The sequence below is a fragment of the Lathyrus oleraceus genome, chromosome 5 (assembly GCF_024323335.1).
Source record: "Lathyrus oleraceus cultivar Zhongwan6 chromosome 5, CAAS_Psat_ZW6_1.0, whole genome shotgun sequence".
In the NCBI taxonomy this organism is placed as follows: domain Eukaryota; kingdom Viridiplantae; phylum Streptophyta; class Magnoliopsida; order Fabales; family Fabaceae; genus Lathyrus; species Lathyrus oleraceus.
Window position 1 is genome coordinate 597,549,121 of NC_066583.1, and position 19,585 is coordinate 597,568,705.

Genomic DNA, 19,585 nt, shown 5'->3' on the forward strand with positions numbered 1-19,585 from the left:
GCGATTGAGGTATCATTCCCTTGTTGGAATATCTCGATTATATCATGTAAGAAACTGCTTCGTTGATCCCCAAAGAATATCATGTTTTCTGTTCAAGACAATGTTCTGCTAATTTTCAAAAAGTCTTAGATATCGTTGAGGTATCATTCTATTGTTGGAATATCTCGATCATGGCATCCAAGATTCTGTTCTGATGATTCCCAGAGAGTCTCGACTGTTTCATTTACCTTCTAATAAAAACCTTTTCTTACTGTATTTCTCACTGCATTTTTGTTTCTGCATTTCTTCCTTGCATTTCTTAGGAAAAAAATTGGGTCTTTTCGTATTTAATTACCTTCCACTACGAATGTATGAAGACTGTTGTCATTCTTACCTTCTAGTTCAAGATAATGAAATAGGGGCAGCTGTCATACCCCAATTTTGTCTGGGCATATTTAAATTTTTGTAAAATCGATTTCATCTTTAATTTGGATCATATGCACAACATGACATGCATTCCATCATGAATAATAATTAAAATATCAGTCAGAATAAATTTATTGAAAATACAGACAAATCGGTTGAATCATTTCTCAAGAACGTGCACAAATCAGCGGGTAAAAAGTTTCAAAATTAAAATTACAGACACCAGTATTATTAATCTACAGTTCACGTAGTTTAACATGGTGTGCTCGTTGTTTATTTTAGCAGCTGTTTCGGTTGTATTTTGACTCGCCTGAGCCTTTTAACCGGTGCAAATTTATTTCAGAGTTTGACGAAACGCTGTATTTTTTTAATAAGCATATTTTGTGCTGATCATTTTAGTGTGTCTGATTTAATTTTTCGAACAAATTTACATCCGACTTCTGTTTATAATCAATCCTTTTATTTCTTTATTTTAATACTCAAAATTAGAAATTTGTCTTATTATTATAATTTACTATCTAAGAATTTTTAATAAATATTTTTCTTTAAATAATAGATAATAAGAATTATTAATAAAAAGGAAAAAGAAAATAAAAACTCTCAGTAACACGCCAACTATTTCACACACGTCTCTCCTTCCTCACTTGACAGCTCACGTCTCTCTCCTCTCACACACTCCTTCTCTTCTTTCACGCTTCCCTCACCTCATATACCCTCTCTCACCACTCATCAATTCCCACACGTCAAAAAGGGTGACAGTATCACCTATTCCAATTTTAAGTCTCTCATACTCTCTCTCTCTCTCTCTCTTCTCTCTACTACACACTCTAGAAAAGAAACAAAAAAGAAAAACAAAAAGAACAAAAAGAAAGAAGCAAACGGAAACAGGAATCCAAAATCACCACTCCCATTACAACCACAACACCAAAAATCTCATCTTTTTCCAACGGTGTTCTCAAACGCCTTCACAACCACCACTTCACCTCCGATCACACGCACCGCCGGAGAACACAAATGCTCCTCCACCATTAAAGCCAACCACCCTTTCGTTTTCCTCGACCACACCCTCAATCGCCGCATCCACCTACACAACCGCCATAGTCGCCAACATTTCACTTACGATCTCCGCCACTGAGAACCCTCTCCGTCTGGCGACGCCTCAACCGCTTCGAAATCCACTACCCCCAAGACGCATAAACCCAACGCGTCTTCATCCTCAATCGCTCGATCTGTTTCATTCTCGCCAAGCTTTTGCGCCGTCAACGCCAACACCGCCACATATCCACTTCTCAATCTCCGTAAATTTCTGCCCACATCGCGAAATTATCTCACTCGCTACAGTTCTCTTCCACATTCAGATTCCAAATCACAACAATATGTCGTAGATGGTTCACGCTCAATAAATCGATTCCGATTCGATACGGCTGCCAACACAATAACAACGAGAAACCTAGGTAACATTCAATCTACTATTGGTTCTTTCCATTTGCATTTGTGTTGCGATTTCAGTTATGATTCACGAATTCTCGATGATTTTGGTATCATTATGTTCAACATATTACCAGCTGTCTCGGGCTTTTGACTCTGTTTTAAATTTATAACATTGTTGAATAATGGTTGATGTGTATGTGCTTGCGTATTCGGTAATAATCTAAATAGAGGCTCAGTTTTGCGCAGTTTGGTATTTCATAAGTTTTAATACTTTCGACTTGTTTGTTGCTGCAAACGTTATAATGTTATATGTATTGCGTGAGCTGCTGTGTTGGATTTGTAATTTGTTCGATTCAATTCCACATTCTTATTAAGCTCTTGTTATTGGACTCGTAGTAATATAATGAGTTGATTTGTAAATATCTACTGCTTCTATTTTTTTTCTGGAAACAAAACAAACGCGTCACATATATCTTGTTTATAACAGAAAAGTTTACAAGACTTACATTCCTTTACAAATTAAATTCTAATGTAATTATAGCTTGCAATTTAAGTTGTACTCTTCTCAGTAGTATAATGTGAAAATCAAATGACGAGGGAGTACAAGTTTAGTACATCTTTTTTTAATTATAATATTATCCATTAAGCTAACCTTAATAGCTATTTTGGTATAATAATTAAGTTCTAAGCACACTGTCATGGTAATTCGGTTTGTTCCATTTTTATTATTACAAATGTTCATCTTGAAATATATGCCTGAAATGGTCTCAATAAATAAATATGTCAATCTCCAATTATTACTTGTTTATGTATGTTGTCTTTAGATTAGAATTGAAATAAGATGAGAATAACATTGTAAATTTGTGTTGCTAATATTTAATTTCCCTACGTAAATCGGAGTTTTTATCTACGGATTCGGCATCTTTATGTCGTTACTCCACCAAATTCTCAATAAATCAAAAGAATAGTTTTTCCGTGTTTGGATTTCGCGAATAACATTGATCATTGTTATCTCGCACAAACCGGTTTGAGCACACCGAATCCATTGAATAAATCAACATTGTCACTTATTTTCAATTGTTTTTTTTAGAAAAATAATAATTAATTGAACTTTTGTTTGATTAATTCATTTTAATTAATTAATCTTAATTAACTTAATTATTTGGGATAATTAAATAATTATGATAATTAATCTTAATTAATTCAATTAATCGACTTAACCAAATTCTGATAAATTTATAAGTGAAGGTTGATCGATTTCTTTTCCATTATTATTTCATAATCCAAAATCGATTCCATTCAATTTCATCATCAATCCACAACCACAAATAAATCATGCAACTCTCGGTTCAATGTCGAGATCATCCTTCCATACCCTTGTAAGTCGATCGCTTTTGAAGCATCGCCATCAACCTCACACAACTTACTCTTGGGCTTTCTTACAATGAGACCTAGTTGGTTATTAATTAATCGAGTAGATGATTGATTCACCAAATGAAATTTGACTTATTCAAAAAACACAAATTCAAACCTCAATCCAATATCGAGTATTTTTAAAATTAAATTAAAATGCCTAATCACAATTAAATACCATTTGGAAATGAAAAGGGGGATGGCTTTGAGTTTTCAACTCCTCTCCTCGATTATTTGAATATGAGTTCTCTTACTCAGTTAGTCAAATAGTCGTCATGTCTAATCCACTTAAGCAAATCAAAACATTCTTACAATAATAAGAAATGAAAAGGGAGATGACTTTGAGTTTTCAATTTTTTCTCCTCGATTATTTGAATACAAGTTCTCTTACTTGGTTAGTCAAATAATTGTCGTTTCTCTACAAAATTCCAAACCAAGATTAAATCAAATTATTTTAATAATAACAAAATAAAAAGGGAGATGACTTTGAGTTTTCAACTTCTCTCCTCAATTGTTTGAATACGAGTTTTGTTACTCGGTCAGTCGAACAATGGTCATTTTTCCACAAATTAATAAATTAATCAAATCATTTCATAATAAATTATATGAAAAGGGAGATGGTCTTGAGTCTTCAATTCCTCTTCTCAAATGCTTGGATATGAGTTGTCTTACTCAGCCATTCGGGTACTTGTCGTTTATTCAAAAATACATCAACCATACATAACCCTATTTTCATAGTTGCTCAGATGAAAAAGGAAGCGGTCTAGAGTCTTCTATTCCCTTTCCCGATTATTAGGATACGAGTTACCGTACTCGGCTATCCGAGTATTCTTCATCCATTCAAAACACCTTAATCATCGTTAAATCCTTTTTATAATTAAGGATGAAAAAGAAATGGTCTAGAGTCTTCTATTCCCTTTCTCGACTATTAGGATACGAGTTGTCTTACTCGACCATCCGAGTAATCGTCATCCAACAAAAATATCTCAACACATCAAATTTATCTGTCCTCGCCCCATGCAATTGAAGCCAATCAAACAAACATTCAAACATATTAATCCAACTTGTCACCCTCGTGTGATCAAAACTATCTTTAAAAAGAACACTGTTTAATCCTTTCTAACGTGCACAACAAACTAGTGCTTAAGCCTCCACCGAGAGTAGACAAGCCAATGTTTAGCCTTTAGAACGCGACCTAGACAGTCGTTCATTAAAAGACACCAACAAACCGTAGTTGCCCGAACTACGAATGCTCTGACTTCCTTATTACACCATAAGGATACGTAGGCAGGAGAATGATGTATCTTCGCGAGCACACTAATAAAAAACCTCCCCTTTCCCTTTCTGAGGTTCCCATCCATTTCTATTTTCAATATATTTATAACCCGAAGATAACAAACAACATAAATTAACACTCAAAACGCAAGTTAGAACTAAAAGGTTCCCGTTGAGTACAACGGACGTGAGGGGTGCTAATACCTTCCCCTTGCGTAATTAACTCCCGAACCCGAATATGGTTGCGACGACCATTATTCCATTTCCTAAAGGTTTTATCGATATTTTCCTATTCCTTCATTGGAATAAATAAAGTTCGGTGGCGACTCTGTTTGAACATAATTTTTTCCGCGACCATCGCGAGGAATCATATTTTACGAGATACGACAATGACGTCTGTCTAAGGAAGAAGCATCGTCTAGTAAGAAGTATGGTGGGAGTTTCTCTGAGAGGAAGGAAGGAGAGACTAACTCAGTATCCGTGGGGAGGCAGAGGAGGCCTGTAACACCCTTCTAAAATACCCCAAATTTAAATTAAAACAACAAAATATAAATCAGAGTAGATATGCAATTAAGGGTGTCACACTTGACACTTCACACCATTCACCAAAATAGTTTGTCATGCTCATTTATTAATCAAAATAAAATATTGCATAATTCGCAGCGGATATGCAAACCATGTAACACATTACATGTAAAATCATTCAACAACCAAATGAAAACAAGGTAAAACATCCCGTCCCGATGTTACATATACCAGAGCATGACCCACTAAGGAACTACACTAGACTCCAAGCACTAGCTTCTACTCAATCACTGCTCGTTACCTGAAACATAGTTGTAAGGGTGAGTTCCTCAATCGATATAATAAGCATTATAAAATATCATGTAATGCTAAGTAAATTAACACATTTCATCACCCTAATCAGATCACACATTCAGCAACTGCAACATCAACTCAAAATCATACTCAACACAAACACAAAACACACGTATAATATTGGAATACATCCATTCATATTATACGCCATACATACATTATGCAATGAGACTCCATGCATGCGGTACCGACTATTCGTGAACACGCAGTTCAACCTCACCGATCAAACCCAGATACGGCTACCAAGCTCACTAGTCCCACTCATTTGAGACCTAGTGACTCACTCACTAATTCCTCACCATGGGAATTAGCTACCACCATAAAGGCCATGCTATGCACGCTAAATCACCTAGCATGCAAACATCAACAACAATCCACAACAACTCACTCACTAATTCCTCACCATGGGAATTAGCTACCACCATAAAGGCCATGCTATACACGCTAAATCACCTAGCATGCAAACATCAACAACAATCCAAGATAGACATATGCTCACACTCTAAGCCATAAACAGTCCATTCACAATTGCATACATAACAGATACATTCACAGCATTATGCATACCATCATACATCATCAGCATGTTTATCACAGAATCATATCATATCATGCCAAATAATAAATCACAGTATTAGCACACTCTACTAATACCTATACTGCTCAAAACAACGGGAATTGATCCCTACTATATCATACATCAGCTAAATTACATCACTCAGCTGAAACGACCAAAAACTGCACAACAACAGCTCAGAAAAATCCAACTTCTGCCCATACGCGTATGACCCATCTCATACGCGTATGCTACGCGTACCACTTCTCTCATACGCGTACCAACAGAGACAAAACTGCGTTAAAAACATCATCTTCTTCATCCATACGCGTATGGCCTCACCCCATACGCGTACCAGGCCATCTCATACGCGTATGGCCTAGTGTCATACGCGTATGACCAGAAACCAATTTCCAGATCTGTTATGGGTTTTCTCTGCTACGAGATTTCTCAGATCCAACCTTTCCTAGTCCAATTTTTACACCGCATTCGTTCATATTATCTAACACAGATCCTACACATTCAATTTCACAATTTCTAACCTTATTACATCTAATTCCTACGAATTTTCTTCAGTTATACTCATATCTCATTCATCCAAAAGTTCACCAATTTCATCATGCATCATTCTAATTAGAGTTGATTCAATGGCTTATTACTACCCATTACATGTTAACCCATAATACCCATTAAACGACGACAAACCCCCCTTACCTGAGTTAATCCGGCAAATCCTTCTTTGACCTTCAACAACCCTTGTTCTCTTGCTCTTCCTCTTTGCCCTTTTCTCACTTTCTGTCACTTCTCTGGTTTTCACGTGAAAAACCCTTTTTACCAAATGGAACTCTTTATATATATTCCAACTTTATTATTCCAATAATAATAATCCAATAATATTCCAATTATTTAATTAAATTAATAAATATACTATTAACTTAAATTAAATAATTATCATATTTTATCGGGGTGTTACAACTCTCCCCCACTAAAAGAGTTTTCGTCCTCGAAAACATACCTCAAGCGAATAACTCTGGATAAGACTCCTTCATCTGACTCTCAAGTTCCCAAGTCACATTGCCACCTGCTGGTCCTCCCCAAGCTACCTTTACCAAAGCAATCTCTTTACCCCGCAACTGCTTCAACTCTCGATCCTCGATCCTCATAGGTGATGTTTCAACAGTCAGGTTATCTCTCACCTGTACATCATCTACTTGGACCACATGCGACGGATCAGGAATGTACCTCCTCAACTGAGACACATGAAAAACCTCATGCAAATTCGCAAGTGACGGCGGTAAAGCGATACGATAGGCTACCTCCCCTATCCTCTCCAAAATCTGATAAGGACCAATAAATCGAGGTGTCAACTTCTTCGACTTCAAAGCTCGACCAACCCCAGTTATCGGAGTAACACGAAGAAACACATGATCTCCCTCTTGAAACTCAAGTGACTTCCTCCTCTTGTCGTGATAACTCTTCTGACGACTCTGAGCAATCCTCATCTTCTCCTGAATCATCTTAATCTTTTCCGTAGTTTGTTGAACAATCTCCGGTCCAACCACAGCACTCTCACCGGACTCATACCAACATAAAGGTGTCCGACATCTCCTACCATACAAAGCTTCAAACGGTGCCATATCAATGCTCGAATGAAAACTATTGTTGTAGGGAAACTCAATCAAAGGTAAATAACAATCCTAAGCACCTCCCTTTTCCAAAACACAAGCCCTCAAAAGATCCTCCAGTGACTGAATCGTCCTCTCAGTCTGACCATCAGTCTGCGGATGATATGCAGAACTCAATCTCAGCTTAGTTCCCAAAGCCCTCTGCAAACCTTCCCAGAACTTCGATGTAAATCTAGGATCTCTGTCCGAAACAATACTCGACGGAATACCATGCAAACTTACAATTTTCTCAATATACAACTCAGCTAATCTCTCTAACGGATAATCCATTCTGATCGGAATGAAATGAGCCGATTTTGTCAATCTGTCAACAATCACCCAAATAGCTTCAAAATTCTTAATTGTCCTCGGTAAACCAGAAACAAAATCCATACTGATACTATCCCACTTCCACTCTGGAATAGCCAACGGTTGCATTAGCCCAGACGGCTTCTGATGCTCAATCTTTGACTTCTGACAAGTCAAACAGGAATAAACAAAACTCGCAATTTCTCTTTTCATTCCCGGCCACCAAAATAACTTTTTCAAATCATGATACATCTTCGTAGTCCCAGGATGAATACTCAGGCCACTACGATGTCCTTCCTCAAGAATACTCTTCTTAAGTTCGGTAACATCTGGAATACACACCCGATTACCAAATTTCAAAACACCATTCTCATCAACTCTGAATTCACCACCTTGACCTTGATTCACTAGAGTCAACTTATCAACCAAAAGCACATCGGATTTCTGACCCTCTCTAATCTCATCCAGAATACCACTCGTTAACTTTAACATTCCCAATTTAACACTATTGTGAGTACTCTCACACACCAAACTCAAGTCTCTAAACTGCTCAATTAAATCCAATTCCTTAACCATTAACATAGACATATGCAATGATTTCCGACTCAATGCATCAGCCACTACGTTTGCTTTACCCGGATGGTAATTCAAACCAAAGTCATAATCCTTCAGAAACTCTAACCATCTCCTCTGTCTCATATTCAGCTCTTTCTGATCAAACAAATACTTTAAACTTTTATGGTCACTGAAAACCTCAAATCTTGACCCATACAAGTAATGCCTCCATAACTTCAGAACAAATACCACAGCTGCCAACTCTAAATCGTGTGTCGGATAGTTCCTCTCATGAACCTTCAGTTGTCTCGAAGCATAAGCTACAACCTGCTTATTCTGCATCAAAACACCACCCAAACCCAACAATGAAGCATCACAGAAAACCTCAAATGGTTCCGACGAACTTGGTAATATCAGAATAGGAGCAGTAGTTAACCTCCTCTTTAACTCTTGGAAACCTTCTTCACATTTTGAGTCCCAAACAAACGCTTGCCCCTTTCTAGTCAACATCGTCAACGGTAATGCCAACTTAGAAAATCCCTCAATGAATTTCCTATAATAACCTGCAAGTCCAAGAAAACTCCTTATCTCAGAAACTGACTTCGGAGCTTCCCACTTAGATACCGCTTCTATCTTAGAAGGATCAACAGCAACACCACCTCTTGAAACCACATGACCAAGAAAACTAACCTCTTCTAACCAAAATTCACACTTGGACAGTTTAGCAAATAACTTCTTTTCCCGTAGAACTCCTAAAACCACTCTCAAATGTTCAGCATGCTCTTCTTCAGATTTCGAATACACCAAAATATCGTCAATAAACACCACAACAAACTTGTCTAGGTACGGATGGAAAATCCTATTCATATACTCCATAAATACCCCAGGCGCATTAGTCACACCAAAAGGCATTACAGAATACTCATAATGTCCATACCTTGTTCTGAAAGCAGTCTTCTGAATATCTTCAGTTTTCACACGTATCTGATGATACCCCGATCTCAAATCTATTTTGCTGAACACACTCGCACCAACCAACTGATCCATCAAATCATCAATCCTCGGCAAAGGATACCGATTCTTGATCGTCACTTTATTCAGTTGCCTGTAGTCCACACACAACCTCATAGTACCTTCTTTCTTCTTAACCAATAACACCGGTGCACCCCACGGTGACACACTCGAACGAATAAATTTCTTATCCAACAGATCTTCCAACTGACTCTTCAATTCAGTTAACTCAACAGCAGACATACGGTACGGAGCCATCGATATCGGTCTAGTACCAGGTACCAAATCAATCGAGAACTCAACTTCACGCTCTGGCGGTAATTCATTCACTTCTTCAGGAAACACATCAGGAAAATCACACACCACGGCTAGATCGCAAATTACCAGTTTATCTTTAGCCTCCAAAGTCGCTAACAGCATAAACAACTCTGCCCTATCTGCTACTGCCTCATTCACCTGCCTTGCTGATAGAAACAAACTCTTTCCTTCCTCAATCTCAGGAAAGATCACAGTCTTATCAAAACAGTTGATATAAACTCGGTTAAACACCAACCATTTCATACCCAGGATAACATCAATCTGCACTAGTGGAAGACACACGAGGTCCATCCCAAAGTCTCTACCAAAAATACTCAAAGGACAATCTAAACAAACTGAAGTAGTAGTCACTGAACCCTTCGCAGGAGTATCAATCACCATACTCCCATGCATCTCAGATATCTCTAATTTAAGTTTCACAGCACAATCCAAAGATATAAAGGAATGAGTCGCACCTGTGTCAATAATAGCTACAAGAGGAAAGCCATTAATATAACACGTACCTCGGATCAAACGATCATCTGCAGAAGTCTCAGAACCCGATAAAGCAAAGACCTTGCCTCCCGACTGGTTCTCTTTCTTAGGCTTAGGACACTGTGGACTGATATGACCCACCTCTCCACAGTTGAAACAAGTCATAGTCTTTAACCGGCACTCTGCAGCCAGGTGACCACCTTTTCCACACTTGAAACACTTCTTCTCAGTACTAGTACACTCATGGATACGATGTCCAGCCTGACCACATCTGTAACACTTAGCAGGGGCACTGGAGTCTCCCCCACAAGGTCTCTTCATCCCACTCTGTCTCTGGAAACCTTTGCCAGCTGCATACGGTTTCCCACAATCATTCTGATTCTTGCCTTTCCTATCAACCCTATGCTGATAGCTCTCCGCTCTGGCCTTGGTATCCTGTTCAAAAATCCTGCAACAGTCAACCAAGTCAGAAAACACTCTAATCCGCTGATACCCAATAGCCTGCTTGATCTCGGGACGTAACTCGTTCTCAAACTTCACACATTTTGAAAATTCCCTAGTAGCCTCATTATAGGGAGTGTAATACTTCGACAACTCTGTGAACTTAGCAGCATACTCAGTAACAGACCGGTTGCCTTGCTTCAATTCTAAGAACTCTATCTCTTTCTTTCCTCTGACATCCTCTGGAAAGTACTTCCTCAGGAATCTCTCTCTGAACACCGCCCAAGTGATCTCAGCACTCCCAGCAGCTTCCAACTCAGTGCGGGCAGCAACCCACCAATCATCTGCTTCCTCTGACAGCATATGCGTACCGAACCTGACCTTCTGGTTATCGGCACACTCAGTCACTCGGAAGATCCTCTCGATCTCCTTCAACCACTTCTGTGTACCATCTGGATCGTATGCTCCCTTGAACATTGGAGGATTGTTCTTCTGGAACTCACTCAGTTGACGAGCAGCTCCCAATCCCACAACATTCGGATTCCCTCCAAGTACTCCAGCTAGCATACCCAGAGCCTCAGCAATCGCAGCATCATCTCTACCTCTTCCAGCCATCTCTATTCTGAAAACCCAACAAGCTAAAACAATAAGTACTGATAGGGTTACACAACACCTATCACGTACAGGGAAACAGAATAATTACGACTCGACTCGACCGACTATGCTCTGATACCACTAATGTAACACCCTTCTAAAATACCCCAAATTTAAATTAAAACAACAAAATATAAATCAGAGTAGATATGCAATTAAGGGTGTCACACTTGACACTTCACACCATTCACCAAAATAGTTTGTCATGCTCATTTATTAATCAAAATAAAATATTGCATAATTCGCAGCGGATATGCAAACCATGTAACACATTACATGTAAAATCATTCAACAACCAAATGAAAACAAGGTAAAACATCCCGTCCCGATGTTACATATACCAGAGCATGACCCACTAAGGAACTACACTAGACTCCAAGCACTAGCTTCTACTCAATCACTGCTCGTTACCTGAAACATAGTTGTAAGGGTGAGTTCCTCAATCGATATAATAAGCATTATAAAATATCATGTAATGCTAAGTAAATTAACACATTTCATCACCCTAATCAGATCACACATTCAGCAACTGCAACATCAACTCAAAATCATACTCAACACAAACACAAAACACATGTATAATATTGGAATACATCCATTCATATTATACGCCATACATACATTATGCAATGAGACTCCATGCATGCGGTACCGACTATTCGTGAACACGCAGTTCAACCTCACCGATCAAACCCAGATACGGCTACCAAGCTCACTAGTCCCACTCATTTGAGACCTAGTGACTCACTCACTAATTCCTCACCATGGGAATTAGCTACCACCATAAAGGCCATGCTATGCACGCTAATTCACCTAGCATGCAAACATCAACAACAATCCACAACAACTCACTCACTAATTCCTCACCATGGGAATTAGCTACCACCATAAAGGCCATGCTATACACGCTAAATCACCTAGCATGCAAACATCAACAACAATCCAAGATAGACATATGCTCACACTCTAAGCCATAAACAGTCCATTCACAATTGCATACATAACAGATACATTCACAGCATTATGCATACCATCATACATCATCAGCATGTTTATCACAGAATCATATCATATCATGCCCAATAATAAATCACAGTATTAGCACACTCTACTAATACCTATACTGCTCAAAACAACGGGAATTGATCCCTACTATATCATACATCAGCTAAATTACATCACTCAGCTGAAACGACCAAAAACTGCACAACAACAGCTCAGAAAAATCCAACTTCTGCCCATACGCGTATGACCCATCTCATACGCGTATGCTACGCGTACCACTTCTCTCATACGCGTACCAACAGAGATAAAACTGCGTTAAAAACATCATCTTCTTCATCCATACGCGTATGGCCTCACCCCATACGCGTACCAGGCCATCTCATACGCGTATGGCCTAGTGTCATACGCGTATGACCAGAAACCAATTTCCAGATCTGCTATGGGTTTTCTCTGCTACGAGATTTCTCAGATCCAACCTTTCCTAGTCCAATTTTTACACCGCATTCGTTCATATTATCTAACACAGATCCTACACATTCAATTTCACAATTTCTAACCTTATTACATCTAATTCCTACGAATTTTCTTCAGTTATACTCATATCTCATTCATCCAAAAGTTCACCAATTTCATCATGCATCATTCTAATTAGAGTTGATTCAATGGCTTATTACTACCCATTACATGTTAACCCATAATACCCATTAAACGACGACAAACCCCCCTTACCTGAGTTAATCCGGCAAATCCTTCTTTGACCTTCAACAACCCTTGTTCTCTTGCTCTTCCTCTTTGCCCTTTTCTCACTTTCTGTCGCTTCTCTGGTTTTCACGTGAAAAACCCTTTTTACCAAATGGAACTCTTTATATATATTCCAACTTTATTATTCCAATAATAATAATCCAATAATATTCCAATTATTTAATTAAATTAATAAATATACTATTAACTTAAATTAAATAATTATCATATTTTATCGGGGTGTTACAAGGCCTCATGTCAGAAACAGTTCTCAACCTCGTCAACATCAACACCAAGTTTCATCAGTAATTCCTGTATTTTCCAACAATTCCAACAATCAATTAGTTCCGATTCAGCAACAACAACGTCAACAACAACCGCAACAAAGAACCAACTACAAGAACAACAATAATAACCAACAAAGCTTTGAGAGGAAGAAGGTCTCATTTGACCCTATTCCTATGTCATATGCATAAGTATACCTGTCCTTGATTCTCAAGAACCTCATTCAACCAAGAAATCCTCCGCAGATTCCTGAGCCACTTCCATGGTGGTTCAAACCTAAACTTCATTATTCTTAAAGTATTCGTAGTCAAGCTTTTTGTGAAGTGGGATAACATTAAAGCATTAATATTATTATGTATATAGACTAATGATCACATCTCATGGATCATGGATAAGGAGTTATCAAGTCTTAAACATAGGTATGAATATTAGGAGTAATATTTATACTGGATTGACTCGCTATGAGAATACTACGTAGAATGTTATGCAAAGTGTCATAAGTTATTCTCATTGTGATAGTGGTGTATGCCATCCTTCGACCTGAAACCACTATGGACCCAAGATGTAGAGTCGAGTGCTTTATTGTTGATCAAACATTGTCCGTAACTGGATGACCATAAAGACAGTTGATGGTTACTCCACGAAGCATGTTGAGGGACATGAGTGACATAGATGGAATTTTCCCACCTGTGTAACAGGATAAATGTCTAAGGGTCCAATAATGAACTGGACAGGGATGACACGGTCTATGCATTGTGTTCAATATAGACATAAGGGCAAAAAGGGTAATTGTACTCACAAGTATTATCACAAAAAGAATTTGTCAGGTCACATGACATTTTCGTGTCTTGGGTAGTAGCGATGTGTTTCTAGATACCGCTCATTGTTTATTATGTTAAATACGTGATTTAATATAATTGCCAATGTCGCGAAAACCTTCAGGGTCACACACAAAAGGGTAGATTTATGAGAGATAGAGTAAATAAGGAACACCATAAGGTACGGTGCACTTAAGTGAATTGTAGAACATCGTAAGGTACAATGCACTTAAGTAGAATACGAAATATGGTAAGGTACCACACGATTAAGTGATTTTCGGTATACCATAAGATATAGGCCACATACACTTAAGTGGGATTTTTAGCTTGCAATCCACACAAGTGGTTCTATAAATAGAACCCATGTGCAGAAGCATTTCACTTGATGAAATTTTGTTTCTCTCTCTCACTCAAAGCCTTCATTCATAGCAGCTAGCACTGAGACTGAAGGAATTCGTTTATGTGGACTGAGTAAAGGCGTTGTCACCATTCAATGCCCGTGATCACTCCTTAGATCTGCATCAAAGTTTTCAATCTCCACAAGAGGTAACGGTTTCTATCACTTATCATATCCATTTGTAAGGATCACTAAAGGAAATTTTATAAGATCCACTGCATTTTGGATCGCAATTTTCTTTCATTCAGCAACTGGATCACTTCGATCTTGAGTTCTGGGATGATGTTGGCACTTACATATGTTGGCCTTTTGATCCCCCTTTTCCCCAAGTCGATCTCTTCTAGAGGATCTTGCACTAGCATCTTTGTGTTATTTGCCAACGGATCCATTTCGAAACCTGAAGATTCGTCATCGTATATGGCGTCGAGCCTCTGGCCTTGCACTTCATCTCGAACCTTATCAGGTGGTTCTGGATCAGAATCCTTACCAGGAATCCCCAAGTGCATTTCATTCTTTTTGGATTCGACAACCATGTATTTAACTTGGGCCTCTAAGGTCGCTTTTAATTTTTTTTCTGGCTATATAAGCCGAAATCCTTTCTAATATCTTTGGATCAGACATCATCATCGAATTCGCTTCCCCAACCCGTTGGTTGGATACCTTATGTTCCTCCATAGCCCAAGTCTTATTTGCCTAAAACTTTTCTATCCCATTGAAACCCATGGGTTAGGTGTAGATATAGGGAACATAATGCATTCTCTGCAGGTGTGAAGTCGAACCCTACAGGAGTACAAGGTGCTATGTGAGCGAGGTTCTTCTCGAAGTTGCTTTTGTCTACATGATTAACCTGGGCCATGAAATAGCTCTGGTCCGCTTCTATGTTTTCAATGATCTCATCATTTCTCCAGATGGTGGTCCTTTGGTGCATTGAAGAAAGGACCACACTGATGTCATGAATCCACTCTCGACCTAGCAGCAGATTATAATTGGCCTTTGATGTTATCATCATAAACATTGTTGGCCTTGTTATTGTGCCAACTATGAGGTCTATTTGTATTACCCCCATTATTATTCTGACTTTCCCTTCATAGTTCGATAGAACCATGTTGTGGGGCCTTGTTTCAGTATCATCTTTCCCAATCCTTTTCAGTATGTAGTGCAGCATCAGGTTAACTGCCACTCCACCATCGATAAGAATCTTACTCACTCTCACATTTACTACTTTACCTTTGATAAACAGAGGCTTCATATGACTTTTCATTGATTCATCCGACCTTTCGAAAAAGGCATTTTTTTCTTCTACACAGCCATTGTTCATTATATAATAACAAACAAGCTTGTACCTGGCCATCTTTATTTCAGTCAAATCTTCTGGCTCTTCTACTTCCATGACTTGATCATACTCTCTGGGAAATCTGAATCAACATTGCAAGCAATGTCTAATGAGGCTTCCGAATCTGAATTGAAGTCATTTGTCATCATGTCATCTTCATGATTAGACTTCTCTACAGACACCTTCTTATGAGGAGAAAACAACTTCCTCTCGACAAGCTTTCTTTCTTCCTTATTTTCCTGCTTCGATGGTTCGTTTCTACTTGACTCAGGTTTCGCCTATTCAGCAGCCTCCCTTTCAGCTTTTCTTTGTTATTGTTGCCTCCTCCACTAGGACCTGGACATTGGGTTCTTCCCCTTATAATTTTCGGAGCGATACGCCAATTATTTCGAAGCTTGAAACTCCTTTCAGTATGCTATTGAGGACCCCCTTTCGACTTCAAAGTTTTTCCATTTTTGATGGCCTTGTCATCTTCCTTCTACTGGTTTCACCCACCTACCCCTAGGGGCGTCAGCAGTGGGATTGTAGGTCGAAGGCCTATTTTCTTGAAGAGTTAGGCCTCTTTGGTCTCCCCTTCTAGGATCCCTTCTACCATCGAACGCTTAGTTGCTTTTAGGGTCTCTCCAGTTTCTCCCCTTCTTGGCCAATCGAACTCCTTCAAGGTTCTCTGCAGCTTTCCTGTCAAACACTGAACTGCACCTTGGGCACAACATCACCTCCGATATTTTCCTCTGGCATCTGTGGAGGAATTCGACCAAACCTTCCTCTTGGTTGGGGTATGCCAGTTTTTTATATTCCTCTTGTCGGAGGCTTTCTTTATCCACCTCCATTGCAGCGGTCTTCTAGGTCATATCAACCATGTTAACCCCTAAGTTGGCACCCCTAGTGATGTCCAACTCCTGCAACCTAACCATAAGGCCCTCATTAGCCTCAGTCATATTTATGCGTATGAAACCTTCAGTGGTTTCATTCGTTGTGAAACTTACAACAGTTTCTTTATTGAGATCCTCATGGACCTCTTTGTCAAAACCCTTAGTGGTTTCCGTTGTTATGAACATTTTATGGGGATCCTCAATGATCCCTTTGTTATATCCTTCAGTGACTTGCTGAGCGAAACCCTCAGTGGTCCCATTGGTGAAGCCTTCAGTAGCTTGCTGGTTAAATCCATCAACAACTTTGACCATCTCAGCATTCTTTCCAGAACCCATGGATATCTCCACCATATTGACCATGGATGGTTTAGTGTAGTGAGCATCAGTGGTCTGGAGAGGATCTAAATCAATCCTTATTGGAGCCTTCGATTTGTCTCCAAATTTGAGCCTTCCATCCTAATAGCACTTTGTACAAGATCCCTGAAAAGAAAATATTGTGAAATTTTATGGCCCAAAAAATTATGATACTTACAAAAACCCCTCTTTTTTCTCTGTTTTAAAGGGGGCATTTTAGTGCCAGGAGGCATTATCATTTGGCCATCTTTGACAAGTAAGTCGAAGATTTCGTCACATTTGGTGACATCGAAGGTATAAGTTTTCTTAGGAAACCTATCACTCTTTTCTAGTTCGACTGGATTCTTCCCATTTGAAGGTGCTAAGACTTTGTAAGAATAAGGTGGTCATTGCTTTAGTTCAGCAAGGTCAATTTCACTTTTGTCGAAGTCCACCTGATCACCATACGTTTAAATTTTGTCATCACCTAATTCGAGATAAGTTATTCTATCTTTCCTATTAGTTTTGTTTGCTCTGGATTTCTCAGTCTTCAAACGTTCTACCCGTCGAACTCTATCAACCAACTGGGCCATGTCTCTCAGGTATTGGGTAACCAATTTTTTCCTAATAGAGTAATCAAGGCCACCAGCGGTCATTTTGATCAACTCATGCTCAGGCACTTGCATAAAACATCTTTACTTGAGAAAATGAAACCTATTTAGGTACTCATCTATTGAATCAATGAACTTTCGTTTGATGCTGGCTAATTCTTTCAGACTTATCTTCAGCTGTCCCATGTTGAATTGCTTGTGGAACAATCTCTCCAAACGAGTACAAGTATCAATAGAATTCACTGGTAATATGGTGAACCATGTGAAGGCATTCCTCGTAAGGGAACTTGGGAAATATTTTATCCTAAGATTCTCATTATTTGCAATTTCCCATGCCTCTATTAGGTATCTGGCCATATGTTCTATAGTGGATTCACTAGTGTCCCCAGAGAATTGAGTGAACTTAGGGACTTTCCATCTAGCGGATGATTCTGATTGCAGAACATACTCAGATAAAGGTGATGTGTAATTTGGCCTATGAAGGCCAACATCTACCCCATTTCTCATCATGATTCTTTCGACCATGGTTTCTAGATTATTATTTGCTGCCATATCATCACGTCGAATTTGTTGTACGACTTCATCAGCATTTTGGTGCCTATTTACCATTACTACCCTTGGTTCTCTTTCCCTTGGGATTTGTTTCTCAGCCTTAGGGGGTTCGACTCTCAGGGCTTCGACCCTGGGTGGTTCTACTCATATTCCCTGATTCACCATATTTGCTTGTGGTGCATTTCGTGGGACTTGGTTAATGGTAAAGTCATCCTCGATGGCTAACCCTTGATTTTCTCTTATCCATTCCCTTTGAGGGTGTCGAGGAGGTTGTGGCACACCAAAGAAATCTGCAATACGCGTCATTTGCACTGCCATTTGTTGGTTTGATTGGGTAGTATTTTGGATAAAAGGGTTACATTTTGTACCCATTGTTTGGCCAGCATCTGGACCATTTTATGGTTACTTTCATCCATTTGCTGCCTCAACATCGCAGCAAAACTATTGGTCAAATTGGATATCTGGGTATGAAGACCTACCCTAAAGCTTGGCTTCGACCCAAATTGTTAACACCAGACCCAGACCCCTATAATGACGAAGATGCATTCACCAATGGGTATGCACATGTTGATGTTGAATTATGTAAATTTGCCATCATCGAAGTTGGCATGGCAAATGGTTGTTCGCGACTATTTAAAGGCATCGAAAAATCAGTCACACAGGGCCTAAAAAATTGATTTTCCCTTGGAGGGGGGATCACTGGTGGACCCTGCATTCCTAAGAGATTTACTGGTGGGCCTTGTGGCTGCACATACGACAAAATAGGCCCACTTTGGGCCATAGATTGCACAAGCATTGAATTCGTCGTGGATGGTACAAGTTCCGCAGCAGATGCTGCGACTGTAGTTCCCCCTGGGACAGATGCAGGGGTGGTTCTCCATTACTATTTGGAGGATTTTGGTTATTTGGTGGATTCACCATTCTCCCCCTGTATCTTCTCCTTGGTCTATCTTCGTTTGTTGTGGCTACTTTACCACTTCTCAGTAACATGCAACGAAGTTATAAAGAGAGATATCAAAATGAAGAACTAATAAAGATTTTCAAAAAGAAAATTATTTTAAAACACTAACACTGTCCTACCGGGTGTGCCAATTTATTTTCCGTGAAAATTGTATTTGGAAAATGATGAACACTTCAACAGTATTCATGTATGAAGATTGTTCGTTTAATGGGTTTTAAAGAGATAAATTGCGGAATGTAAAGTAAAGTATAATAAATGCGCTTGAAAAATGACTTGCAATGGAAGATAAATT

General features: G+C 39.0%; 1 protein-coding gene across 1 annotated transcript; it reads right to left on the reverse strand.

Annotated features, from left to right (window-relative positions):
* Positions 1-17,864: 17,864 nt before the first annotated feature.
* LOC127082302 (uncharacterized) lies at positions 17,865-18,389 on the reverse strand. Its single transcript, XM_051022536.1, has one exon. The coding sequence runs from the start codon at positions 18,387-18,389 to the stop codon at positions 17,865-17,867; it is 525 nt and encodes a 174-aa protein (XP_050878493.1).
* Positions 18,390-19,585: the final 1,196 nt, after the last annotated feature.